Source organism: Haemorhous mexicanus, chromosome 1 (assembly GCF_027477595.1).
Source record: "Haemorhous mexicanus isolate bHaeMex1 chromosome 1, bHaeMex1.pri, whole genome shotgun sequence".
NCBI lineage: Eukaryota > Metazoa > Chordata > Aves > Passeriformes > Fringillidae > Haemorhous > Haemorhous mexicanus.
Window position 1 is genome coordinate 120,593,188 of NC_082341.1, and position 27,764 is coordinate 120,620,951.

At 41.5% G+C, this 27,764-nt stretch overlaps 2 protein-coding genes across 6 annotated transcripts in view; one reads left to right on the plus strand and one right to left on the minus strand.

Moving 5' to 3' along the window:
- The first annotated feature begins 5,397 nt into the window (after positions 1-5,397).
- SDCBP (syndecan binding protein) lies at positions 5,398-20,833 on the plus strand. 3 transcript variants are annotated; one of them, XM_059860995.1, is made up of 9 exons: positions 5,398-5,538; positions 9,948-10,029; positions 12,888-12,966; positions 15,474-15,583; positions 15,897-16,055; positions 17,049-17,224; positions 18,434-18,605; positions 19,158-19,249; positions 20,111-20,833. In XM_059860995.1, the coding sequence occupies exons 2-9, from the start codon at positions 9,979-9,981 to the stop codon at positions 20,163-20,165; spliced, it is 894 nt and encodes a 297-aa protein (XP_059716978.1). In that variant the 5' UTR covers positions 5,398-5,538; positions 9,948-9,978; the 3' UTR covers positions 20,166-20,833. The 3 variants fall into 3 exon arrangements, with proteins under 3 accessions (XP_059716978.1, XP_059716986.1, XP_059716987.1); XM_059861003.1 differs by lacking the exon at positions 5,398-5,538 and adding an exon at positions 9,445-9,465; XM_059861004.1 differs by lacking the exons at positions 5,398-5,538; positions 9,948-10,029; positions 12,888-12,966 and adding an exon at positions 13,559-13,579.
- Positions 20,834-24,682: 3,849 nt separating this feature from the next.
- The window catches only part of NSMAF (neutral sphingomyelinase activation associated factor), a 38,651-nt gene continuing 35,569 nt past the window's right edge, over positions 24,683-27,764 (minus strand). For all 3 annotated transcript variants that reach the window (XM_059861007.1, XM_059861015.1, XM_059861021.1), the window contains 4 exons: positions 27,410-27,560; positions 26,921-27,023; positions 25,870-25,979; positions 24,683-25,041 (listed from right to left, as the gene is read on the minus strand). In XM_059861007.1, coding sequence (XP_059716990.1) covers positions 24,947-25,041; positions 25,870-25,979; positions 26,921-27,023; positions 27,410-27,560 — 459 coding nt within the window. In that variant the 3' untranslated portion in view covers positions 24,683-24,946. The remainder of the gene's footprint in view (positions 25,042-25,869; positions 25,980-26,920; positions 27,024-27,409; positions 27,561-27,764) is intronic.

Sequence of the window (27,764 nt, forward strand, 5' to 3'; positions counted from 1 at the left end):
TTGGTGTTGTGTACCTAAGGCATCTGTTTGTGATGCACCTTTGCAGATTCCAGTAGAAGTGCATATTGTGACGGGACCCCAACCCATGCATTGTTCATTAACTTCTTTTATAATTAATTCACCTCGAAGGAACCATAAAAATTCTCCAACAGGTGCCACTAGTGAGCCTTGCTGGAGCAGTGGCTCTTGGCCTCCACTCTCCTTTGCCTCTTCTTCCAGAGGCTGCAGCCCCAAAAGCCAGAGCAGAGCAAAAGAACTGTCCACCTCTGTCCCACCACCCCATCCCAGAGGCAGAGGTCTGCTCAAATTTATCCTTGGTGGCATTTTATGACAAAGAGCCAGGCTCTCACTGAGGCATCAGACCTCATGATTCCTCATGCTGTACTTGCCACAAGCACTTGTGCCCAGGATAGGTTGGATGGTTGGACCAGAAACCTGGTCTAGTGGAAGGTATTCCTACCTATGGCAGGAGTTTGGAATTGTATGGTCATTAAGGTCTCTTCCTACCCAAACTCTTCTGTGATTCTACGATTCTATGAGGGCAGAGTGATCTGTCCTTTTGTCTTGCTTCATGCTTCATCTAGACTATGGAACACCACCTATATTAGACCACAGCCTTGGCCTGAACTAGACTGTATCTAACATGAAGGTACAAAATGTTAATTCAGAGATCCCAGGAGAAAGGAAAATACATTGAATCCCAGGAAAAACAGTTAAACACAAAATATTACAGCTACTGTGAAATACACACCTTATTTCTGCTATGTCTACCTAGTCATTACAATATGAAAACAAAGAATATAGATTTTTAAATCCTGAATCATGTATGTTAGAGGTAGTGAAGAACTGTTCAGGTTATTTAAGTCCTTTCCAGCAAATTCCCACTTGTGGATTAGGCACAGGAAGAGCACAGTCATTCCTCCCACTTGCCTGCATAGAGTTCAAATCCACCCCTTCCTTGGCTCTTTTTCCTGTCTCCTGTCTCCTAGGACTGGCTCAGGATCATGCATGAAGGAGCTTGTTGTCTGCAGGACCTCTTCTTCATCTGTTGCAAAGGCTAAAAGGTGTCTATTGAATGAGGAGGACACAGGAACATCTTACTGCTCACACCCTAGACTGTCAGGCTGCGGAGTTGGATGCTGCTGTCCTGCAGTGACAAACAACTCCTCTCTCCAGACTCTCCACAAAACAGTTCCCGTGTTTTGCTCATTTTCTATCTGCCCCACAGAGGCTCTAGGTCTAATTTGCAGAAGTGTTGGGCACACGCAATCGTGAGTGAAGTCAGGTAGGTGGGGATATAACAAAATATCTCCTGTATTACCACAAACATGAGACATGAGCAGAGCTGAGAGCTCAGGATAATGCATTATGAGCATATTCAACTTGAGTGCCTGAATTCCTTGTCTGTACCCCAGGAATTATGATGGAAAATAAATAAGCAACTGTTTGCACAGCACTTAGAGCATTACTCAGTAAGGATGGGGACAACATTAGTGTTTCCATCTTTAGAGTGGAGTTTGAATGGTAGACAGGAAATCAGGCATGAAACTGCCAACTGAACAGTGGAAAATAACTCACTGAGTACCATTCCACCCCATGGAAGTTATGCCCTTAAAAGTAATATGCAATAATATGAAAGTAATATGTTATAATGCCCTTAAAAGGCAAGATAAAAAAAATATGAATAGGGAATGAGGAAAAAAGTGACCTAGCAGTATCTAATGCTAAATACATTACTGGGGCAAAGCTCCTGTAATGTAATCTCTTCTGCATAACAGGGTTTTATGCTGAAAAATCTTGTTTCCACATGGCAAGTACAAAAATTCTGGGACATGAAGTCTAGAGGTACAGCTCAGTGCAATGCAGCCACACAGTTAATTAAGCTGCTTTGTGGTAAGTTTGTTCTAGAAATACAAACAACATGTTTGGACACTCCTTTCACCTGGCTTAGAGCAGGACCCGTTAGCTCCCTCACAACCACCCCAGGAATGGAACAACCTTAATACAATCATTCTGTTTCCAGTGCTGACAGAGCGCTATCTATCTTGCACAATTGGTACATGTTTTGAGCAACCACTAATTGTGGAGTGGGTGGAGAGCTTCCTTACAAACAAAAGCACAACCTGTTTTCAGCTTCAAAGGAGAAATGTGAATTTTTCAGTAATAATTATGTGTTATTTTGTTAAGATTTTTTTCAACAGCTGAGACTGATACCAATCAGTGGGTGGTTTCTATTATTCTTTGAAAGTTGGCACTAGACCAGCAAAAAACACACAAACAGTACACTGATGATGGAAAATTATCACATTTGCCCACGGGTACTCTAACTTAAACAAGCAAAGTCTAATAGCTTGGCTATTTGTTCCACTTCTTTCCAACAATAGATGCACATACCTTAGGAACTAATCTAGAGCCATTTATATGGGCAATTCACCTCTGGCTCCTTAGAGCTCCCCAGCCTCAATGGAGTTCTTAGAAAGATATGGCCTGGCCCTCTTTCTGCCTCGCTCCAAACTCCAGGACACCGAAGTATCTCCCTTGTCCCAGGTGCTCAGTTCATGTCACAGAATGACTAAGACACATGCCACCCCCTCCAAAATTTGGTTTCCTTGGGAAAGAAATGAGACTAGACCAGTAGCTGGAATTGTCTTTGGTCTGTGTGTTTAAATGATGAGGACCCTGAGACATGCCAAACTGCACTGGTTGCACAGATTAGACATACCCATTTTTCAGCAATTATCTTTCTGGTTTATTTTGTTTTGTTCCTATATTTAAATGAACAATTTTGAGAAAGCTTTTCAGTAAAGAAGTGTACTCCTTCTCTCCGCAACAGCTGTTCTTAAGCAAGAAGAAACAGCCTTAGCAGATTTTCAAGCTCTTTATAGAAATAATGTTTCACAATATACTGGGAGATAAGGATGATAAGATTCACTTTTGATACCAAGGTGGATGTCCCGCAGGTGGACGTGGTGCCAGAGCTACTGCCCATAACCTGGACTTTGCTTGCTCTTAGATTACGTATCTGCAATAGTGCACACATGGTATGCTCAATGAGAAATAAACCACATAACCACATGGAACCAAGTTTTTTGGGCTAGGACATCATCATAAAGAAAATTAACATCCATTACAGTCTTGTGGGTAAAATCAGGGAGGGTGCATTGACACTGCAAGTCAGATATGCAAGTCGGATGGAGAAGGCTGCTCCCTGGATAACAGCAGGCTGTCTTGAAAGACCACAAAGAGATGGAGTAATGCAGAAAACAGCAAATAACAACCCAGCTTTCTGGAGAGAAGAAAGGTCTTTGCAATGAGAGGAGCATTCAATATCAAACCAAAAGAAAACACCATCCTTCAGCTGTCAGGACTGGCACCCGGCAGAATTGCATTGGAAAACTGTCAATCACACACCTGCAATTTCCATGCTCCATGAACACTACAGTGCTCTTCATTCTACAGGGTGGGTCCAGGGCTTCACTGCACTGAGCTCATTTCAGAGTGAAGAGTGGCACACTTTGTCTGAGCACAGTTTTAAAACTTTCACTGCACTTACGTTAAAATCTCCTTTGGCTACATAGAAAATCTAGCACTTCTTTAATAATGACATTGGTCATTATTAAACTAGCGCCTTACTCCCTCCCTTCCTCCTGGCCCAGAAGACACGTAATACAGGAATTTTGTGAAGCCTGTGATACCCTAAGCCCAAGACTTCACTTCATATATATTTAATGACCCGTAGTTGCATGACTCAGCAGCCAGCAGTTCAGATAGTGGCATGCAGGAAGGTTCCAGGACTGGCTGGTTATTGGATATAGAAAGAGGAGCCTCCTGAGCAGCCAGAAAGTTGCTGTTCCTTCTGCATTCAGCACTGCTGTGGCTGCTACCCCAGTCCCGGTGGTGCTCACCAAAGATGCTGGCAACTGGAGAGAACCAAGAACTGGAAAATACACTGCAACAGGAACAGAAAAATGTATATTGCAAGAAAATTTCTGTTTAGCTTAACTAAGGTTATGGTTGTGCAGACAGCTCAAATGATGAAACAGCCTGTTAGTGCCAGAGTGAAGTGAAACAACCTTCCCTCTTATTCCCATTTCTCCTTCTGCTTCCTCCTTTCTCCTATTTCCAGCCACACATTCCCCTGCTTTGGCTTATGCTTGTGCTTGGGAGAGCCTTTTATTGCTAGTATGGCTCACTAACCAGCAGAAAAGCATCCATGTTTTTTGGTGAATTTGATTTCTCCTGGGGCAATGAGTTTGAGAGAAAGCAATTAAGCTTTCTCTCAGAAGAGCTCGGCAACTGCTGGGACTGGCTGAGGGCAGGAGAAAGAGACTGTTGGTGGAAGCAGACCTCCTTCCTGGGTTCTGGAAAGACAGCTCAACTCCTGAACACTCAACCTCCTACTGAATGCTCTTCTTAGGTGAAGAGAAGCCCTAGGGCACTCAGCACATTTAATTATCTGTATGATGAACAATATTTGACAAAGAATTGTAATGAAGAAGGAAAGACAAAAAATTGATGCTAAAGAAGTCCATAAATAAGGCAAAGACAGGTAATTATGGTAATTGACTTATGAAAGTCTCTTTACAAGCTTGTTCTGGGTTTTCTCTGTCGCTGGTACACTTTACATCATGGTTTCTTCAGCGGAGCCTCTCCAGGGTAAAAGCTCTGCTTCTGACACCTGCCCGTGGGAGAAGGCTCAGGCGGGTTTTGGACCATGGCACAGGTGAAGTGGTCACTCCGGCTCTGATGTGTCACAGCTTGCCCATCCACGGCAAACATGCAAAACAAGGCACAACGAGGCCATTAGTGGAGTGTGCTTTATTACAGCAGAAAAAATAAAAAAAGTAGGAAAATGAGCAGAAAATTGTACTTTTTCTCCATGAAGACGGCAGCTATCAATTAATAAAGGCACACAAATGAGTCTAAGGCCTTAGTCTCTACAGTTCCCTGACTGGAGGTTGCGCTGAGGTGGGGGCCGGTCTCTTCTGCCGTGTCTGCCGTGACGGAAACAGAGCAAATGGCCCTAAACTGAAACAGGGAAGACTCAGATCAGATATTATAAAATTTTTTTCACTGTAACAGTGGTCATGCACTGGAATACGTTGTCCAGGGAGGTGGTGGAGTCACCATCCTGGAGGTGTTAGAGGCGTCTGGATCTGGCACTGGGGGATGTGCTTCAGGGGTTACAGCGGTAGTGCCAGGTAGACGAATGGACTGGATGATGTTGAAGATCTCTTCCAACCTTGATGATTCCAAGATTCTACGTGAAACAAGCGGCCAGAAGGGACCGAGGACACCACGACCCCGGTCGCCCCCGACCGCCCCACAGCCGCCGGCAGCCAAACCCAGCCCCGGCCCCGGCCCCGGCCCCGGCCCCTTCCCCGCCGCCGCCGGAGCATGCGCGGGGCCGGGCCAGTTCCGCCACCGCCCCCGCTCCCTTCCTAGCGGCACTGCCGGGATCCAGGGGAGCCGCTCCCGCCGCCCCTCTCCGTACTGCGGGCCCCGACGGACGGCAGCCAACAAGCCCCTAGGCCGGAGGTAAGCTAGGGGCCGGCGGGCGGGGCCCCCTCCCCGCGGCCCTTTGTGCGCTCCTCGGGGCGGGGGGCTGCGGGCCGGGCATGGCGGAGCGGGGAGGGGGCGGCCGGCGCCGAGGCGGCCCCGCTGTGCTGCTTGCGAGGGCGGTGTGGGTGCCCGCTCCAGCCGCCGAGCCGTGTCGTGCTCCTGCGCGGCCGCCGCTCCCCGCAGCCGGCCGGGGGGAGGCTTCAGCCGGGCTCGGGGCGCTGCCGGCCCGGGGGAGGGGGGGCTCCTCCGCCCGCGGGCAGGGAAAGCAGCGCCTGGCTAAGGCCCTCTGTGACTGTCTGTGCCCGGCCCTCGGGTTTGGGAGCGCCTTCTGGCCCCTCCTTGGGGCTCCGCGGTCGCTGTACGGGGGAGGCTCGGGCATTTGTATTAAGTTCTCTTGTGACGGGCTGAAAGGTGCTGCAGCAGTGGAGTGATAGGACGGGCCTTTTCAGGCAGGCGAGCCCTGCTTCAGGTCTGACATGGAGGCAGCAGGTTTCCGAGCTGAGCGCACAATGAGGGCAATTGCTCCCCGGCTAATTAGATATGTATCAGAAGGGAAATACTGAGTTAGTAGTGGAGAACGCGTCTTACGAAACCGTTCCTCGGTTCGTGATGTCTCAGCCTGACCTTCGGGAAGTGTTGTCCTCGATCTGCTTTAAAGATGAATTTCGAGGCTCATAAGCTTCTAATTTCTGAAAGTGGGAGCCAGTGTTCCACTATAGGTGCCATCACTGTGGCCTGCTGTACTTTTTCCACGGGCTACAGGAGGAAGACATATGGAGGGGGCGTTTTTTGTTTTGTTCCCCCCAGTATTGGCTGCTGGTGCTTTCAAAGACTGCAGTCACTACAGGCTGGCCAGACTGGGGTTTAGCAGGACCATCCTGCTGTGTTTTGTTCATGTTTTCCGACCTGAAGATTGCGTCGAGAAGCCCGTCTCCTCCCAGCCACGCCACCGAAAGCAGTTCGGGATCACTCCCACCTCCGAGACTTCCTGCTGGCAGGCTCGGGGTGTCACGAGTGACGCCTTTCATACCTCTCCGATCGGTGGCCCGGTACTTCCCTTTGGCAAACAGGATCTCCTTAGTGGGACGTGCTGGCAGGGCAGTCAGAATTTCCAGCCAAGTATACTGAAGAGGGGGCGAGGTCTTTACTGCCGGGTTTCGCCAGATGAGTTACAGCTCCTGCCCCGTGCCTTTCGTTTTGTTTTCATTTCTACGTCCCTAAACACTTGGTCTCCTCACAGTATGGAAATTATTGGGGAAAGTGATTCTGATGTTGCTGTAGATTTTTTGAGAAGAGGAGGTTATAGTGACTCACGTTTTGTGGTATCCACTCCCTAGTGCCTAAAGCCGTTACAGCACCAGCTGAAATTCATGTTTATATTGTGAATAACATTGTACAGAAGTCGTGGACAAGTTCTTCATGCAATTACCCGTAGACCCTGATGGTATCAATTGTTACTTAACAATCCTTTTTTAAACTAAATGCAATATTCTTATGGCTCTCACATTATCTAATGGGGGGGTATTTTGTTACCATATGCAAAGTTATGAGCTCAGTGAATGCAGTTACAGTGGTGACTGTTCACTGTTCCTCTGGCTATTTAGTTGGAAAACCAAAACGAGGAACTGGTGAGTTTATTGCAAGGAAGCCAGCCTAGCCAGCCAGCCTTTGTGACAAACACTTGGGTTTGTTAACCCTTGGCTGGGAAGGGGAGGCTGAGGGGGTTGTCAAGGGGCAGAATAAACTTCTGGAGTGTTGTCTTATACAATTTGAACACTAGTATTTGTTTAGCTTTAGTAAAACACTAGTATTTGCTAATGCTTTTCTACAGAAAGCACTGTGCTCCTCTTTATAAACTAGCAGAAGGTTGAGGTTGCCAGGTAACCAAGTAACTGTGCAGAGACTGGTCTGTGGAGGAGAAATAAATCTGCCCGGGGTGTTCTGTGGAAGTTGGTCACTGGGGCAGGGGACCTGGCACTCTCTGTGCTGTGCTCTGCAGCTCTGTGGATGCCAAGATCATCACCTGGAAAGTGCTGCTGTTGCGCCTCTCGTCACCCTGCAGTGGGGTGACTCCTTTGGGAACACACTGTCCTTGGCCTGCCCTCTCTTGCTGCTTGCTGCCAGGGATGTGCTGACTCTGAACATGTGACAGTGCTAGGACCAGCACCTGAATCTACCAGGGCTGCTGTAGCACAGAAGGAGATGCCGAGTCCGATGCTGTGTGTGCCTTGACTGGTGTGAGCAGCAGAATGGAGCATCCAGGAACCACTTACCTGACAAGGGCTTTGGCTTATATTTGCTATTACCCATTTTGGATGAGCAAAAGCATTTCATTGTTTCAGGTTGATACTGGATTAAAACAGAACTTCAAACTGACCTTAAATGCATGTGTTATAGTTTCCAGGCTTTAACTATGTTTGATGGAGTTGCAACAATTAATCCAAAAAGTCAGTGGCAGTTAATTGTTGTAATATAACAGACCACGTGTTTACAGTTTAGATCTCTGTCACATTTAGAGCATGGTTTTTTGAAGTTTTAATTGCAGTTTGACATGATACTGGAGCTGTTGGGCACTGCTGAACAAACATAAAAGCTGTTGATGAGTTTAGTGTAATATGAAGAGATGTCTATTGTGTTACTGCAGTATCACATTAGGCATCTGTGTGTGTGGTGCTCGTTTAGAAATGGACTTTGTGTCTGCACTTAAAGAAGCAATAGCTCAAGGATTTATGCAATGGTCACTTGTAGTCTGAAATTTTTGCTAAATTGCTACTTTAATAAGAACCTCTTTTCTTTGAATGAGAAAATGAATCCTCAAACCAAAAACCTTTAACAAAACTTCTGTGTTAACTATGTTTTTAGTACCTTTTGTGACTTGCAAAACTGTATCACATTTTGTTGTCTTCTGCTTATGTCCCTCTCCATCCCTCTCACTGAAATACTCCCATATACTGATGTGGAATATTTTATTGTGGGTTTCAGAATTTCAGCTGATCTCAGTGAGAGTGTGAGTTAAGGAGCTCTGGAAAAATGGAATTTCCTGAAGCCTCAGATGACTGATTCTAGGAGAGTTGGATGTCAGCATGGTGCCTTAGAGTATCATGTGAAGTGGTTTGGGTTTTTTTTTTTGTTGGTTTTTTTTTTTTTTTTTTTTTTTTGGTTTTGCTTAGGGTTTGGGGTTTTTTCCTTCTTTTTTTTTTTTTTTTAACTTCCTGATAAGTTGTCACAGGGGCTCTCTGAACATCACATGACAGCCAGCCTGGAATTTCTATGTTTTGAAACTCACCACTGACTGAATCTTCTTAGTTGTTACAGGTCTCTTGCTGCAATTAATGTGTTGCAAATGGAGATAGGAAGCCAAGGTCTGTCTAGTGGCCTCTTGCTGGATTTCATTATTTAGTTCCAGCCTAAAACTGAGGACCACAAAATTGCTTGCTGATTCCCCCTGCCCCAGCAGGATGGAGGGAAAGAATCAGAAGAGTAAAGTGAGAAGTCATGGGTTGGTGTAATTGGATAGTTTAATGTTACAGAAAAGGAAGAAAAAAAAAAAGGTAGTTGGAATATATAAAATGAGTGGTACACATTGCCACTGCTCACCACTTGCTGACCAATGCCCATGCCTTTGGCCAGGTTTTCCCCCAGTTTATATACTGAGCATGATGCCACATGAGCATACGGAGCATGGTATCCCTTTGGCTAGTTTAGGTCAGCTGTCCTGGCTTGTCCCCTCCCACTCTTTGTGCCTCTCCAGCCTTCTCACTGGCAGGGCATGAGAAACTGAAAAGCCCTTGACTTAGTATAAACACTTTTTAACAACAACTAAAACAACTAGTGTGTTATTCTCATCCTAAATCCAAAACACAGCACTAGGAAGAACATTAGCTCTATCCCAGCCAAAAGCAGGTCAGTGGAATATTAGAAGTGTTGAAAGTGTTTAAATGTTTTAGACAGAGTGGAAGCTTCCACGGTTGAATGTAAAATACTGTTCCTGTTGGGACAAGAATGATTAGGTTTTCCCTCCTAACCCTCATCGTAATTGCATCTTGGCCTCCTAAAGTCTTTCTTTGCTTCCTGTGAAATGTTTTGCTCTGTGTAGGTTTTCTCTTCATTGAGATCTAAACTTTGCCAGTGCTAAGTATATTAAATAAAGCCTATTAGCCAAAGGCTGCTATTGATAACAGATTAAATGGGTAGTCTTAATGGAATTCATCTGTAATGCCAGATATCTTTACTGCTGACTGGCAGGTCACAGAACACTTGATTAGTACTTAGTCTGGTTAATTTGTTTAAAAGGGAAAAAACAAAACAAAACGAGTTAAACTCAGTAAATATCTGAAAGCTAATCCTGTTGTTTATTTGCTTTCCCATTTGATTTTTTTTTCTAGTGTGCCCTTTGCCCAGTAGGACTTCATCAAAATGTCTCTCTATCCTTCCCTAGAAGATCTGAAGGTGGACAAAGTTATTCAGGTATGGAGGACTTTAAAAACTATGAGTTTTGATGACAATTTATCTGATATTTAATCCAGGAAAGGGGAGACTTATTGTAGTTGAGAACTTGTTTTACTGTCTCACTCTGAAAGGGAAAAGACAACCTGTTTACTTTGTAGCTTGATCTGATATGATTAATGCTTATTTACCACCTGAATATATTTATTTTGCTTTATCTATTCATTTGTGTTCATTTGTCCTTAATATGTTTGGGTTTTTTGAAGTATAGATACATGGTCTTAAGTAGACAAATATAGTCGATCTCTTCATATACTTCAGCTCTGACTTCATGACTGAACGAATAAATCTGCTGCATCTCATTCTCAGTGTCCAACTCTGTGGCAGAAAGTTTTTGTGGTCGTTTGAGCACAAAAAAAAAAAAAAAAGCACTGGCCGTCTTAATGCCATCTGGAATCAGACATGTCCTCTGGCTATTTCATGGTACTGATCAGTTCTCACAGTACATCCAAGATTATCACCTTTGTGCAAAACCCTTTATGTGTAAGAATATTGGTAGTTTTATTATTAGACATGATGAGGACTAAAAACATATCTGTGAAACAAAATAATGAAAAACACTTGAATGGATTAAAAAGTCTATGAGAAGTTTGATGTGGATGTATTTCACAAGGAGTTTTCTTACTTTCTTCCACATTTTATCTTTTCCTGAACTTAACCTGCACTCCTTCCTGGTTTAAACAACAGCAAGAAGTTATAGTGTGTTTTAAGGTGGCTGGTGCTTGTGTCATTGCTGTTTTCATTGGGAAGCCATCAAGCAAACTACTGGAACAGCTTCTTAACTCTCCTGTGCTATCCCAAAATGCAGTGCCCTGTCTCATCTGTGTTTGTATGTGTGGGATGGGGCTTTTGAAATTGTGGGTGCTGTGTTGGGATTGCTCCTGATTGTGTCCTCCCACTCCCTTCTTCTTATGTAACCACAGTCCTTTATCTGCAGTCTGGCAATGCTGAACGAAAAATTGAGTAACCTGGAGCCAAGAACGTGCTCCTCTGGCCTTTTATTGACCAACTGCTAGAGTTTATATATTACAGTTGAAAATTGTCATAAATGTAATCAGTAAGCCATTCCATTTTCACTGATACTTTTCATAGGATCACTGAATAGTTTGGATAAAAGTCCTCTGCAACAAGCAGGGACATATTCAATTCCATCATTTTGCTCAAAGCCTTTAATGTCCCAACGTGACCTTAAATGTCTTCAAGGATGGGGCATCTGACACCTCTCTGGACAACCTATTCCAGTGCTTCACCACCCTCATTTTGAAAAACTTGTTTCTCATATCTGGTCTAAATCTAACCCTCTGTTAGTTTAAAACCTGTATCCCTTGTCCTATTGCAACAGGCCCTGCTAAAAGGTCTGTCACCATCTTTCTTATAAGCCCCCTTTAGTATTGGAAGGCTGCTGTAGGCTTCTCTTCTCCAGGCCCAACAGCTCCAGCTCAGAGGTGTTTCATCTTCTGATTGCTTCTGTGATCATTTCTTTGGGGCCTGCTCCAACAGGTTCATGTCTTTCCCATGCTGGGGATTCCAGAGCTGGACACAGCACTCCAGGTGGGGTCTCACAAGGGCTGAGTAGAGGCAGAATCACCTCCCTTGACCTGCTGGTATAAAAGGCTAAATTACTTTCTTCTCCCAAAGAATGCATTGTAAAAATGCTGTCTCTTTAAATAAGTCTGAGAGCATTCTTAGGAGAAGAGGGGGCAGAGTGCTGAAAGACGTCTGTATCTGCAATGAGTGACTAAGATTCAAATGACTGCTGGCTAAAACAAACAGACTTGTTACATTAAATATTATTCTAACCTGCTCTTTTTGTCCATCATTTGAGTTGGAGCCTGTGCTTCTAAATACACGTGATATTTCTAAATAATGACTCATTCTTGCTGTGAAACCTTTTTTTAAAGACAACTTCCTGGGGTGTAAAGGACTGAGAAGTTTTCTATTTTAAAGCATTTCCTTAACATCATGAAGTAATTTGACTGTCAAGTTGTGTTAGAAAATTTGTGTCCTGTTCAGGGTAACGTTTCACTGTACATTGAGTACTTCCTCCCCCTGCCCCCCCGCCCCTTTGACATTCAACCTCAGGAAAGTTACTGGAATAGCTATTTCCATCATGCTTAGGAGGCCTCTATAAGGCTGTATTTTTCACTGGTCATGAACACACAAGGCCAAAAAATAGAGTTGAGGTATTGAGAAGGAAGGAAACTGACTCACAAATATAAGAGGACTTAATAAAGTAAGCCAGTCAGCAATATAGAAATAAAGTTTAATGTGTTCACTGTAGTGGCTGTAGAAAAATCATCTTGGTCTGATTCTTTCAGAAGACATACTAGTAGCACTGGATTGCGTGGAACTTGACACCCCAAAAGAGCTATGGATCTCACTAACAATGTCTGTAAATGGTGTGAAGAAGTAAAACTGCTGCTATCTAGCTGAAAAAAGTAATTATGAAACACTTTGCTAAAAGTCACACCTTAAAACTTTTTTGTAAGCTTTTTTGGACAAAGGTAATGTTTCCTTTAAGGCTTTTTAACTTGCTTGATGATGTAAATAGAACAGCTTGACAGGAAAGCCTTTCTGCATTATCACTGTAGCTTTGTCTCTGAGGAAGATATGAGTTCATCTGCCAAAGTAGTTCTGATACTATTACAGCATGTTGTATTGAAGCTATTTATTTCACATAAAAAGTTTGACTTCATTACTTCAAGATGAGTAGTAATTAGCATGTACAAGAAAAAAAGAAAATACTGAGTCTCCTGCCTGCATACTTAAGATTTATTTTTCTTATACAAGCTAACAAATGTGAGTTTCTTTGCTTTTAGGCTCAGACTGCCTTTTCTTCAAATCCAGCTAATCCAGCAATCTTGTCTGAAGCTTCTGCTCCAATTCCTTGTGATGGAGGTAAGCTCATGTACTACACAGTATCCTATGGATAATGTTGTGGAAAGCAGTTACAAAATCCTGAAGTTATTTAGTAACAGTACAGTCAAAAATAGCTATAAATATGTTACCCTATTTACAAAGAGAAATAAATGTTATCCTGTTTACATTTCCATTTTGTAAATGCTAACACCCACCTTGGTAAGGTGCTATAGGAGTCAAAAACCAGTGTTTGCTTATAAAAGGAAGTTGTGGCAAGGAGTCGCCCTTCTCTTTTTGCAGCCTTTTCCAAGTGAGCCTACCATAACAAGATTTGATGTTGGTGCCTTTGGGCTCTGTTAGCTCTTACCTCCGACACTTAGTTGTCCTTATTTATCACATATGTATTTGTAAGCTTTAGAGGACAGCGTGAGTCAGAGTCTTTTCGCTACACTGAGTTTGCTTTGACACAAATATCTGTCAACAAGTGCCCAGGAAGCTGGCACTTAATCTTGTTGTGCAACCAACATAAAGCTTGCAGCAGATTTTGTAATCAGATGTGTGGTGGGAAATCCATCAAATTTAAAGCTGAATGATTTGTACTTGTACTTTCTCCTTTTCTCCCATGCACGTGTACATCCACAAAGATGCACAGGTATGTTTGGGGTTAGACCTCTGCTTTAGTAAATTATTCCTGGTCTAAAAGGCCTAAAGCCTGTTAACCAGCAAGACCAGTAGCAGTGCTGGAACGGTGGTCAGGAGTGCTGCTTGATCAGATATTAAAGTTTGGTGGATGGAACTTTGTCTCCAGTTCTCTCTGGGTGTTTCTGTGTCTAAGATGACTTTAAGGCAGATGGTTGCATAGCTCACCAGAGTTGTCTCTGGTAGATCCTATCTGGATTAGGTACTTACCTGGCCTAACCTCACCAGACCAGATTTGAGTTTGCTTCAGCAGTCTCGATAACATTTTTACTGCTGTCCATAGTTTGAATTCTCCTGCATGTATTTGGAAAGCAGGAACCAAAACATAATTTTGACATCAGTTTGTGTGTGAATTGCTCTGGAATTCTGTGACTGAAGAATGATTAATCATTCAATATATCCCAAGTGAAAGATTAATGATTCACTATATCCCTATCACCTATAGGATATGCCAGACCCACTGGAAATGCTCCTTTTCTGTCAGAAACAGGAGACTACACAATGTCAAGAGTTTTGTGTTCTGCTATGTGTTTCATTATTTTGAGCGCTCTCTGTTTTAAATGAGAATTTAATTCAGCCAGCAGAGATGCATCTGGTGTAGTAAAGACAAAACAGAAGAATTGTGTAGCTGCAGAAATCTTGTGCTGTGTCGTGTGTAATCCTAGAGGCTTGCTTGAAAAAACAAGCAAAAATAGAAAATTTATTCATCAAAAGCTTTTAAATCAATATTGATGAAGCTATAAGCTTCTGGATTAGTCCAGAAATATGATCAGACTGCTCTCATGCAAAGCAGCATGTTAAACAGCAAAAAAAATCTCTTGTTTATACTGGCATTCACCTTGCATTGACCTTTGCTCCTTCCCAGAAAAGTTACTTTCTGTTGCTGGTCAGACATGGACTCTTAAAATAGCTGGGTTTGTACATTCATACCCATAAATGAGCCCTAGAAACCTAAGCCTTGTGTACTGGGGAGTCTGGTTGCTTCTGAAGCCCTTCTTTCCACTGCCTCTCTCTCCCAGCAGCTTTTTCTGTCCCCACTCATTTAGTGAGAATGTCAGGGGGACTCTTAAGAGTTCTCATAACTGGCCCTTGTTAGATGGCACCAGTTAATGATCTGTGGATTGTCAGAGCAATATAAAGTTTATTTCCAGAGTTGTTCAGCTTCAAGGTCTGACAAGTCTGTCAGTTCAGCTTCTTTTCCTCCCACTCCTTGTGCTTTCCTATGCTTGGGTATTGAGGGATGTTTTAAGGAGTGTCTGCTTTTTGTCTTGTCGAGAGGCATGTATAAAGCCCCTTCAGTTTGAAGCTGTGACAAAATGGCAGCTGCTTTCTCATGAAGACACGAGGCTTCTGCAGAAACCTTCCCATGCCTCAGATCTGGAATATCCTTGGCATGAATGCCTCTTGCTGTTTTGAACTTGGTAGAAGGTCTCTGTGTGTGTTCCTCAGCCCACCTGGTTTGGGGGTGGGGAAGAGAGCAGTTCTCCACTAATTGCCCCGAAGTTGTAGAGTTTAAGAGCGTGTCCTTACGCAATGAGCACAATGTTGGTTTTGGAGCATGTCACCATGTGTCTATTGTTGTTTGTGATGTAAAGGGTGGATAGAGTAACTGAAACTGAAAGTTCTCCCGTTAAGTTCTTTATCTCAGAAGTGCTGCTTGTCTGGTTACTCTTCTGAACCTGGCAAGAATAACAATTCTGAGTCAAGTGGGTCTTTGTCATAATTTTCCAATTAATAATTACAAAAGCACAAGATTTGTTGAAGTAATTGTGCATGTGCAAGCAGTTAACTGCTCCTTCTTTTAAACCAACTGTTGTGTTGATTTTTGTTTTGTTTTTCTCCTGTAGGCTTGTACCCCAGGTTGTATCCAGAACTTTCTCAGTATATGGGCCTGAGCCTCAATGAGGAAGAGGTGCAGAGAAACTTGGCAGTGACAGCAGCTGCTCAGCCACAGGGTGTAGGTACCAGTCAAGCATATTTGAGAAAACAAAAGTGTAAAGACTAAATGTGTATCTAGCATTCTAGAGAGCAGATTATTATTTGCCTTAAGTACCATACTCGACTGAGAGGTGACTTATTTAAGATGCGGTGCCTATTTTAGTCTGTTCTGAAACTGAGTAGTCCATTTCCAATGTTGGGAGGGGGTGGGGGAGACCTGGTGTTGTGGCTTATTTTGTGTATTGTTTTTTAAAATATCATTTCATACAAACTGACATTTAGCTATTCCTAAAAGTTGAAACTAAATTGTCTGGCTGTTTTGTTTTAATCAGCAACTGGTAACACGACCTTCTACTAATTACATGGTAGCTCCAGTGACTGGAAACGATATTGGAATTCGCAGAGCAGAAATTAAGCAAGGCATCCGTGAAGCAATTCTGTGTAAAGATCAAGATGGCAGAATTGGACTTCGCCTTAAGGCTGTTGATAATGTAAGTGTAGAAGTTGCTTTTGCCTCTAGAGGTTTTACTGCTGGACTATATTAGTAGTGAAGTTAGGAAGTGGTCACAAAATAGTCTTCTGTATAACGGTTTCTTATCTATTACCAGAATTTTGAAGTCCTTCATTAGACTTGTAATTAGATTTCCAGCTCTCTGGACTAGAAGCTGAATTTACAGCTGTGGTTTAATGCCTTGTGTTTTATAAGATTTGAAAAATACATAGAATATTTTTTGTTTCACTTTAGAGTGTGAACTTGTCCTTGCATAGTTGCTGTGATACTTTTTATTAGTTCAGAACTGCTTGTCTCTACCTTTGTGGAAATACTGGGCAGTACTTGATGTTCAGCAGTATGTAATAACTGCCCACAGTATAGAAGTATCTCCTTTTTTTGTAAAAGGTGCTTAAACCATTTAAGCCATTTAATATAAATGTTTTAAAAAATTTGTACTGCAGGTAGCATGTAGGGTTAAAATACTTTTCTGTAGTTCTTCTAATGCAGTAAATGGGGTTTTCTTAAAATAGCATGAGGTGGTGTTTTTTTTTTTAACACCCCCCTCTCCCAAGGTATTATTTATAATTTGCTTTGATAGTCTTTACTTTGTTTTTAGGAGTAGTTTCACTAGAAAGAGTTTTTTAACACCTGTTAACATAGACAAGTATTTACCCCTTTGCTTAAGACTGTAATGTTATACTCATATTTTTTTTCATTTTTAATATTTAGATATCTAGATAGATTTGCTTGTTTTTTAACTTTGTTCTTACATTAAGTATCTGTCAGACTGTTAAATACATCTAGAAACAGATTGAGATTTCAAAAGTGCCCCTTAAGAAGAGATAATTAGCAAGTCCTTCTGTCTTGTCTGTTTGGCTGATATTGTTGTAGAATGGGAAACTTTAGAGACCATGTGTTCTGTGACTGGTCTTCATCTTTAAGCAAGAACTTCCTCTTCTCCTCCCCTCCCTTTTTTCCCCCTCTTTTTTAGGGTATATTTGTCCAGTTAGTGCAGGCAAACTCTCCAGCATCCCTTGCTGGTCTGCGGTTTGGGGACCAAGTTCTGCAGATCAATGGTGAAAACTGTGCAGGATGGAGTTCTGATAAAGCACATAAAGTTCTGAAACAGGCTTCTGCAGAAAGGATTTCAATGATCATTCGGGACAGGTAAAGCCAGCTGCAGATAAGGATTTGCCATAATCCATCACTGGATAATTCTGAGGGGTTTGGGTCTCCCCTTGTTTGAGGAGGTTTAACAAAATCTGCTTGTCCATGTGCTTCAGTAATAAAGATCAGAAATGTTCCCTTTTGACCGGAGCAATCAAAATGGTTCCTAACTTGTAAACTTCCTGGGTATGATGAGGCGTAACATTTTTCCAAGATAAACTAGTGAGTGAGAGATGGCACAAGTTAAATTTAAACTCTGAAGAGTTCTGTGCTTTTTTTCAGATGCTATTTTTTTCATTTAGTATTAGTGAAAGTCAACAATAAAAGTAACAAAATGTTTGCTGTATTATTAATACATTTGCATTTTATGTAGCATGATAGCTTTTCTTGTGAACTCTGTTGCTTACATAGGAATTAATGCCAGTTTTAAGCATGCTTGATGACCCAATATGTTTTTTAAATAATGATCTTGTAGCTCACTGTATGTAGTAACAACAGGTCAGATTGAACATAAGGCTTGTAGGCTGCAAGAAGACAGATGATACTTCGTGTGACTGAGTTTATGACTCAACGCTTTTTCCATGTTCTTTCCTGCTTAAGAACCAAGCCTGACTCAGTGGAGGGCAGTTGCTTTGATTGGGGCAGTTACTTCAAGCACTGAATTAAAGCACTGTGGCAGTAGATTCCATGCTCTGTCTACTGCTTCTGTGCTCAATATGGCACCCTCTTCCTATACCTACTGCCTTTTTAAGACACAATTTAAAGGTTTATTGTCCCCAAAGCAGTTGGGGACAGCAGAAATGTTGTTGAGGAAGCCTTGTGCTCTCAGAATCCTGTAGTCTACCTGCAGTTGTTAAAACTGCCTGCACTGTTTTATTGACCTTGTAATGTTTGTAGAGAACTTCATTTTTAGTGGATATTTGTTTGATTGAGGTGGTGGGTGGGTGGATGTTGTGTGGGATTTTTGTATTGTTATTGATCCAGATGGTGAAACATCTGTAGAACAGGGAAAACATGTAAGGTTTATAAACAATTATATTTTAATACAACAATATTAACAAAATGAAGTCAAACCCAACAACTTTTCATTATAGAAAATATGAGTCCCTTAGAGTACAATTACTTTTTTATAAGCTAAAGATGCTAAAATGTAAAGTGTTTTTTTTCTGTGGTTTTGTAGACTGAAGATTTTTATTTTAAATATTTTAGACCATTTGAACGAATCATTACCATGCATAAGGACAGCACAGGACATGTTGGTTTTATATTCAAGAATGGAAAAATAACCTCAATAGTGAAGGACAGTTCTGCTGCAAGAAATGGACTTCTGACAGAGCACAACATCTGTGAAATTAATGGCCAGAATGTAATTGGGTTGAAGGTAAAATAACTACTATGTGTGGGGTGTGGATAGCTGTGAGCTTTTTATGTTTGTGTAGTGTGTTTGGAGAGAGAGAAAAGGTTGTAATATATTGTTTAGTGTTCATAAAATAAAAACTTCAGTCATGATTTAACTTGACAGGAGAGACAGATGTTTTAGGCCTCTATGCAGTTTTGTGTTGGTTGTCAGGGCAGCTCATTCTCATTCTCTCTGCCTCTACCTGGCAAGGCTGCCCTCTGTTTTTATCTGTAGTCCAGCCTTGCAGGCAAAACAAAGGGAAGTTTCCTCCTTCCAGCCTGCATCAAAGTTTAGAAGGAAATGCGTATGACATCTGTGTCCCTTCTCTAGTCAGTTCATGCAGGATACTCATAACCAAGCATCTGTGAAGTGGCATTGCAGTTTCAGTGATTTGTCCTGAAGGTTGAGTGCTCCAAACAAGGAGTTGAGGGGGTCTCAAAGCCACGTGAAATGGGTCTAGAAAAAGCTCTTGAACCACTGCTTTCTTAGTCAGCTTGAGTTGTGTTGCTCATATGACTTCTTGTTTACTGACAGGACTCGCAGGTTGCAGACATCTTGGCAACAGCTGGAAATGTAGTGACCATCACTGTCATGCCTTCCAGTATTTATGACTATATAATAAAGAGGTAGGTAATACAAAGCAGCCATGGTGTTATTTATAATCCAGTGGACAGTGTACTAGAAAGTGTACTCATGATTCATACCTAATTACAAACTTTACTTGAAGACTGGAGGAGGGGTGAGGATGCCTGAAAATTTGTTTTTTCTGATGTTTTTGTCAAATTGGTGTGTGGTGGTACTGTTTTTAACCTATTCTATGTTTGTGATGATCCTTTGCCTATTCCTTTCTGGAAAAAACCTTTTCTAAACTTCTTTTGACTAAGCCTGAATTTCTAAGAACTGAATACTAGAAGTATTTGTTACCTTTTAACTAAAATGTTGTTTGTACTGCAAGTAATTCCTGTGGCATAAAAGTGATTCTGGGCAGGATAGTTTCGGGTTTCTTCCTAATCCTTTGGAAACAATTGCTTTCTACAACTAAATCTGCCCTTGCAAAAATACTTTTGAAGTTGCTAGACATTAATAATGCTTCAGGTGTAATTGACTCTTTTTTTTGGGTAAATGAAAAGGAGACGCCCTTGGCTCGGTATCCTCTTTCTAGAAAGCAGTTTTCAGTCTATCAGCCACCTTTCCCTCTGCTTTCATTCCCTTGTGCTTGTACTCTGCTTGCACACATGTCCATACCCTCAAAGATACCAACAACACAGCTCAGGTGCTAATAGAAATGCTGAGTATTGTGGGCTTCTCTTTAATCTCAGGGTGCTGCTTCATGCAGCTTTCTGTAGCAACTTGTCCAAAATAGTGGAGTGAAAAGTCCAGCTTCTGGTTTGTATTGAAGGACTGGCCATGACAAAGCTACTGTGAGCAGAAGCTTGAGTGATCTTCTATAGTTCTTACAAACCTGAATGCCTTTTCCTTTTCTTTAGGATGGCAACTAGCATCATGAAGAGCCTGATGGATCACTCTGTTCCTGAAGTCTAAACTTGCACCATGGATGTGTGTGTACATATATATAATGATGATTCCACTAAACTTGGGCTAATAAACTCAGTGATCTCTTTCTTCTGCACATGAGCCTTTCTGGAGGCTGAGAGAAGATATGCTGCATCAAGCATTTGCATCTATAATGGCTGGGAATGTCACCGTTCAACATATCTTGTGTATTCACACACTGTAAAACTTGCAGCCTTACATGCTTGACAATGTGAAATTCCAATTGTGTTATGACTTCTTTTTGTAGGTCTTTTATTTAGCTTACTACTAGTATAAGCCATTGCAACTAAAGGAACCAGGTATCACTTGCAAAGCTACATGTTGTTACCCAGGACAATGCTGTGCTTTGTATGTCTAAGACAAATGAGTATTTTTACTGCTTTTTGTTTGCAAGAGTAGATTTGAAATAGCATATTAGTAGTAAGGCTAGTACTAGTTAATTTTTTGTTCTAGTAAATACTGTTTACACAAAAATGCCACCAAGCTGAATATAGCTCAAGGCATCAGTCAGTAAGTAAGCATTAATTAAAGTAGTGTACAGATACTCAAATCTTTTTATTACTTGTTATATGAATTGTAACTAATATGCTTCTCTCTCGCCTTAACCATGTTCTTTTAAGGATTTAGACATAACCAAATAAATGACCAAAACTTTACATCCTGTGTGTGTACCTACTTAAGATGAGGTAAAACAGGTTTGTTTTATCGAGGTCAGTTTCAGCCAGCAACTAAGATAGGAAATGCAGTGTAAAATAGTTTAAAAAGCTTACTCTTTATAACTTTGAAATATTTTAGAAGGCGTAGCTCTGGGCTGCTTTAAGTAAGATGTTTTGAATGGAAAAAATTCTTCACTGTGCGGGTGGTGAGGCAGTGGAACAGGTTGCCCAAAGCTGTGGATGCCCCATCCCTCAAAGTGTTTAATGCCAGGCTGGATGGGACCCCAGCAAACGGCTCAAGTGGAAGGTGTCCCTGCCCATGGCTGGGAGCTGGGAACTAGGTGATCTTTAAATCCCTTCCAACCCAAGCCCTCTTACGATTCTAAATCTCTTTCTACCTTAAGCTTAATATGGAATAGCAGCCAGCTGTTCTACAAGATGTACTAATTGTAGAGTTGCAGTTTCACTGTGAAATGGCCTTCAACTTTCTGGGTGTGCTGGGTCTGGCTGGGTTAATGAAGGTAATGAAGCTGGAGTTGAATTTAATTTTCTTGTAGGAGCAGGTGTGGGGCTGTGTTAGAGGTCTGTGACCAAAGCAGGGCTGATAACACAGCAGGGTGTTTGCTGAGTTGTATGTGCACAGTGTCAAGGCTGCTTCTGCTCCTCACTCTGTCCCCAGAGAGCAGGAGGCTGAGCTGGGGCCACTGATCCAAACTGGCCAAAGGAAAATTCAACACCATTTGACATAATGCTCAGCAATAACTAAGGGGGAATCTTTCCAAGGCAGTTGTTGGTCTGGGCATCAGTCTGCTGTGGGAATAGGGGTATGACTACCTTTGCATCACTTCTTTTTACTTCCCCACTTTCTATTTTCCCTTTGCTTAGTTCTCCCATCCATTGCAATCCATAAATTCTTGTAGCTTTTGCACTTTTTGAGTCTCTTGCCCCTCTTGCTGTGGCGCAGGGTGAGTGAGAAGCTGATCATTGGGATCAGCCCACCACAACAGGTCAGGGGCACGTTCAACTGAGACTTGAAGTTTAGTGATTGCCTTTTTACTATTTTTTCCCCCTCTGCTCTGTTTCAGGTTTCAGCTATGAAATCTAGGATTAATGAACTTCAGTTTTCCTCATAGTTTTCTTCATAGTTGGCAGCAGCATGAAGTCAAAGCAAAGAACTTGAGTTCAGTAGAGGTATTATTTTGTAAAGATATATTTGGGGAATAGTTTAGCTATTACTTCAGAACTTACTTGGATCAAGAATTGGTCTTGGGGTGGTGGCAACATCTTTATTTTTTTGCTTGTCCACTTAAGGGACATATGCAAAAGATTCTAAGAGATCATACCAAAAAGAAAAGCAAACACTTCAGAGCTTGGCAGTCTGCAATAAACAATGTCTTCCTCATTAGCATGTGTTGCTAATTGTAGCTTTTCCTGGGTTGGGAGACCTGCTTTTCCAGGAAGGACTGAAGTTCAGCAGTGAAGAAGTGTCTTGGTATGTAGCTTGCTGTTTCTCAAATGCATTTCTCTGTTATGGTAACCCAGAGAAAACCCATTACAGCACTTCAGGCTGGAGAGGTGATCAAATTCGTCCTGCAAGCCAATTTAATGGGACTGTTTGGTTACTAAATGATGTCTGTGGAACCACTGTGGCAAGCCTACACTGGCAGTAATTGGTGGTTTCATGTAGCATTGGTATAATTCAGCCTCATGGGCCTAGCCCTGTGCCTGCATTTATCTCTGAGGGCTTTGCCAAGCTCCTTTGCTTAGCTGTGAAATCCCTGGAGCCCAGGCAGGCACCGATCACTGCTTCTAACCAGTTTGTACTTAGGAGCAGATGAGTCAGCAAGGGCTGATTATAGATGTAATTGGGCTCTAAAACTCTGTTTACAGCTTAACAAGTGGCATTTGGTTACTTAAATCTTGTGACTCCCTACTAAACAAATCATGCTAAAACTAAAACTGAAAAAAAAAAGTAAAGCAAGACAACACTATGTTGGGGGAATGTAAGATGACAATACTTATTTTTTTTGTTATCAGATTGCTGGAACTACTGGGGCAATCCATTGGAAAAAACAGTGGTAGAATGTCAATACAAGAACTTCCAGCTATAGCAGATAGCAACCAGAAGTAAAAGAATAATCAAAAAGCTCCTGTTTTAAGGCAGAAATTAGCTGGCTCTGAAGAGTAACTTATGATTAAATGCACATACATAAATTCACAGAAACTGGAAGGAAGTATCCAGTCAACAGGGTTAACTTGATTTTTCCCCTTTAAAAAGCTATGGTTGCTTTAGGCAATGGAGTAGGGTGAGGGCTCTGTTTTGTGAGCATGCTTTACAGCACAAGGTAACCTCAGCTGCAGTCAAGAGCTGTGCATACCATGCATCCATATTTAACCAAAAGGGTATATTCTCTCAGGGAGCTTGACCCTGAAGCTTCTGCTTCCTCAGTTCTGAGTTATTTTCATCTGGTTTAGCTCAGCAGGAGGCCCCCTAGTGACAAAGGACAATCCAGAATTCACCCAAGCAATTTCCAGGTAAGTGTACAAAAATCACATTCTACCATGTTTGCATACACACAGATATGTTTGGGAAATAAATAAATTCAAAGGTGAAGAAATAGGGCAGACACCAAACATTCTTCTGCAGGACTAAGACTGGCACAGCAGGCGTGCATGGAATGGCTTAGGCTTCACCACACACACTCATTGATTACATAAAAATCTAGTTATCTGCTAAGCCAAGAGAGCAGTGCAGCTGAAATAAATACCACTTTGGTTTAATAGCCTTACCTTACTGAAAAATAAGCTCACACTCCAGCATAACAGAAGACTGGGGGAATGAGAGAACAGCACCTAACCACAAGCTGATTGTTTTACAATACCAAGAAACAGCTGTGTCTTGGAATAGTTATTGGGTGTCAAACCCAAGGCAGGGTGTCTGACTGAACACAGTTCAGTGGAACACTTGCCCTGGACACAGTGCCAGGGCGCCTCAACACCAGCAGTAGGAAAGACCAGCAGAGAAATAAATAGATCTTCAGTCATCCTCAGGCAGCATTGCAAATGCAAATGCTTATTGCTATAAATAAACCATTAAAAACTTCATTTAAACAATTTAAATATTTCAAGTCTTTCACTTCAGAACAGCTCCTCCCAGGAAAAGATACCCTGAAGTCCTACAGAGAAAGTAATCCTTGTGCAACACTGCTTTGTTCCTGGGTTAAGACAGCTGAGGGATTGGATAAACCCAGGAACTGTAGCTCTGTTTAAATGCCATACTGAAATTCCATCCCAAAGGTGATTTGCGTTAAAGAAGGTTGGGAACACTAAACAAAACATGAAAATGCTGAAGATTACTAAGAGAAAAGGATAGTAATAAAAATGAGGAAAAGAAGGAGTGATAGTCTTTTATGCTCCAACTTCAGGCACAGGATTAGGGGAATATTTATCCCAACACATGTATGTGTATCTGGTCTGTTAGATCAATTTTACGCTTGCTTTCTTTTCAGACCAATACATTAGTGCTGGTTTTGAGTAAGAAAAAGCAAGAGAGAATTTGGTCTTATTGTGCTGTATGCCTTTGCAAATAGCCACAGCTAAGGACTGTCCAGGAGCCCAGACTGGGGCCTGCTCAGAACAGCAGCTGCTGCGGTGTTCAAAGCAGTATTTGCAATCACATGCATCTCCACAAAGAAGAAATGTTGACTGCACGTGACAGACAGCATTAAGCTCCACACACCCTAAAAGGCTTAAATTAAGAATGCAAATGCTTCTTCTTTCAAAGCAGTTCAAACAACAAGCTATGTTACATTCCATGTAAATCAAAGAATAACGGCAAGAAACGAGCTCTTTAATTACAGAAAAATAAGTCTTTAATTTCATATCAGATATCATTTTACACAAGCAATTTCAGTATGATAGTCCATGAAAAACAAATGCATACTCTATGGAAGTAAAGAGCTCTCAGTGAAGTCAACACAACATAGAAAGTTGTGGTTGAACAAAGCTTCCTATCTGGTTGAACTTCAGCAGCCATCATTGCACAGAGTTAAGTTCCTTTAAAAGGTTTGGTTTAAAATTAGAGTTCATTTAAATGACTGGAGGGAAAGGCACTTAGTATTGCAGTTTCCAGAACATGATTTGTTTGTCTTCCCCTCCTGTGATAACACTGTTGCACTGTTCATTCATCCACATGGACATTACAGCACCTGGGAAACAAAAATCACAAACAAGTAAATCCAAATGCAAGTAAGTGTGGTACTTGAGATGACAGAACAGATCTTTTTTTGAGAGAGTTTAGCATAGTCTGAGCATTGGATTACACTGACACCATATATGCTATGAGGAATTTTAGTAGGGTCCCAGGTAGCTGCTTTTATTCACAGTAAGGATCTCATGCTCCATTGCCTCAGCTGACTTTTGGTACAAGAGAGAAAACATCATTGCTATGTAGAATGCAGACGGCAACTACGGAAAGCTTTCATGGAGCATAAGCTTTTTCACTGCCATTTGGAATTTTCATGTTAAAAGTGTGTTCACATCTTGTAGCATATGCCTCAGAAGCCTACTTCTGCAAAGTCCCCAACTACAGAATGATCTCTCCACAGGTAAAACTTACAGCAGGGAAGTTAGATACATTTAATCTGCCTATAAATCCCCATCCAAAACAAGTTTACTAGAGAACTTGACTTAACGTTGCTAGACTCAGTCTGGACTTTGGCAAAGGATACAGTACAATCTACACTATATTTTAGGGCCAAGAGGTAAAAAAATGTTGACTTTTGCAATGTTGTGTGAATTAGAAAAATTGAAAGTAATTTCCCTTTGGCCAGTCTTCTACAAAGCAATATTCTTCCATTCTTACTTGATTTCCTAGGAGGCTCACATGGACCTACTTTTAATTCTGGTGTTTCACGTAAAGCTGACATCAGGAACAGCCAGCTGCCTGAGCAGATGACTCAAACTTTTCAGTACTACAAAAGCTGGAAAATAGGAATCTCACATTCAGTTTGAGAATGGAAATAGTTCAGGCATACCTGTATGCCCTTTGATTCTTTCAGTAACTTTTCCTCCAAGAAGGTCCCAAATCAGCAATTCACCAGATTGAGATCCTGATAAGATGGTATTTCCATCCCATTTGAAGCACCTGCAAGTAAATTAGTTCATGTCAGGCTTTTTGCATGACGACAGCCAAATATTTCCAAACTAGGACAAAAAAAGAACTGGAAATAGAGATATGAAACCAAAGGAAACTACCTTTCAACACAGTCTTTTTGTGATTATTCCCAAATTATTTTAAAGACCGATGACTCAAATTTGGTTCTGTGACTGCCCTAGACCCAGCCAGGCCTTCCCCTGGCAGAGTATGAAACATAATCCCATAACAGAAGAGGGCCCAAGTCAGCTACGGATGTGTGTGATATATCCCAGTGCTCTCGTGAGCCACCACTTTCGCTTCTGCCACTTCATATTCCTGAAACCATCACTTAAAAAGCAAAAATGACTTTCAGGTAAATAATGAGTGAAAATATATATGTGAACATGCATATGTAATTATGTATACCCACAAAAAAATGAAGTGTATTCCATGTATAGCTGCTATATTTTTACTCCAGCAAGAGTAAGCATTCCATCTGTTTATCTGATAAACCATAAATAACTGTATACTTTTTTCAGGTGCTGGAAAATAGTGATCAGTCTTTGATTTTAAAAGCCATATTTTTTTAAGACTATCAAAATAAAAAGAAAACATTAAAACAAAACCTCCACAACAAATCCAAAAATAAGAAAACTCTACTTGTTAGACATTTCAGTAATTCAGCTGCTGGAAGAGCTGGTTAGCGACAGCTGTCATCATCTCTAAGTGACATGGAAGTTGTTGTTGAAAAGTTGTTTACTTAGAGAGCTGTTTGATTTTGCCCCAGTTTGGAAAGCTTGATCATAACACACACAACATGCTAGAATGTCAGTCTTTTCACTCTAAAAAGTGATTCAATAAAACAAAGTTCCCAGTATGATGGCCCTTCCCACTCTGCTGTCACCAACCATCTCCACCCAGCTCCAAAACCTGCATGTTCTCAGCATTACCTCTGTGGCTCTTCAGTGGTCACAGAAGATACGAGCATTCCAGTTTGTACATCTATTACTTTAAAACAACAGTCCTCCCCTGTGCTCAGTAGATGTCTGCTGTCTGTACAAAAGAAGGAAGCAAATAAAAGGAACAACAACAAGAAAAAGCATGTTCAGACATTCAGTTCTAGTTGTCAAAGCACTCTGTGATCAGCGTGTTGGATGAGACATTACCCAACCTACTTATCTATAAATAATTTACTGGAAATTAAGTCTCTAAGCAAGCAAAGATAAACAAGATTGGTTTAGAGTCTAGATCACTGGTCTGCAGCCTAGCATGGCCTTGTCTACAATTAAATTCTTTACAGAGGAGATGTGTGACAATCCAAAACATCTCACCATCCCCCTTAAAGCAGTAATTCCAATAAGATATATTACATAGTATTAAGAATAAGATTCCCTTTGAAACTCCCAACAGTGCATATTAAAAACTGAAATCCAACATACCAGGACTAAAAGCAGCATGAAATACAGTCCCAGAATGATGTGGCAGCTGGTGCAACACTGTTGCTGTAGTAACATCCCAAACACTAATGGTACCCTCTTTGGTTCCAGATGCCAGGATGGTATTTGCAGCATTAAGGTCCATTGTATTTACCTAGAAAGTTAAACATCCCATGAGTTCTCCTCTTCTTTCATGTGAACCATCTGAACCATCTTGAAACAGGTTTTAAACATACACAAAACAAGCCCACTATCCCTAAGAGGAAATTTATGAAAAGCTTTGAATTTAATTCTCAACATCCTTAATTAGGTACAAGTGTGAAAAATCCAAACTATAAGAAGAAAAAATAGGTCACTT

Bases quoted from the DNA above. Each gene is read 5' to 3' on its own strand.
- SDCBP (XM_059860995.1), top strand. From the start codon at position 9,979: ATGTCTCTCTATCCTTCCCTAGAAGATCTGAAGGTGGACAAAGTTATT. The intron at 17,225-18,433 runs GTAAAGCCAGCT...TAAATATTTTAG, and splicing joins TCAATGATCATTCGGGACAG to ACCATTTGAACGAATCATTA. The intron at 19,250-20,110 runs GTAGGTAATACA...CCTTTTCTTTAG, and splicing joins TATGACTATATAATAAAGAG to GATGGCAACTAGCATCATGA.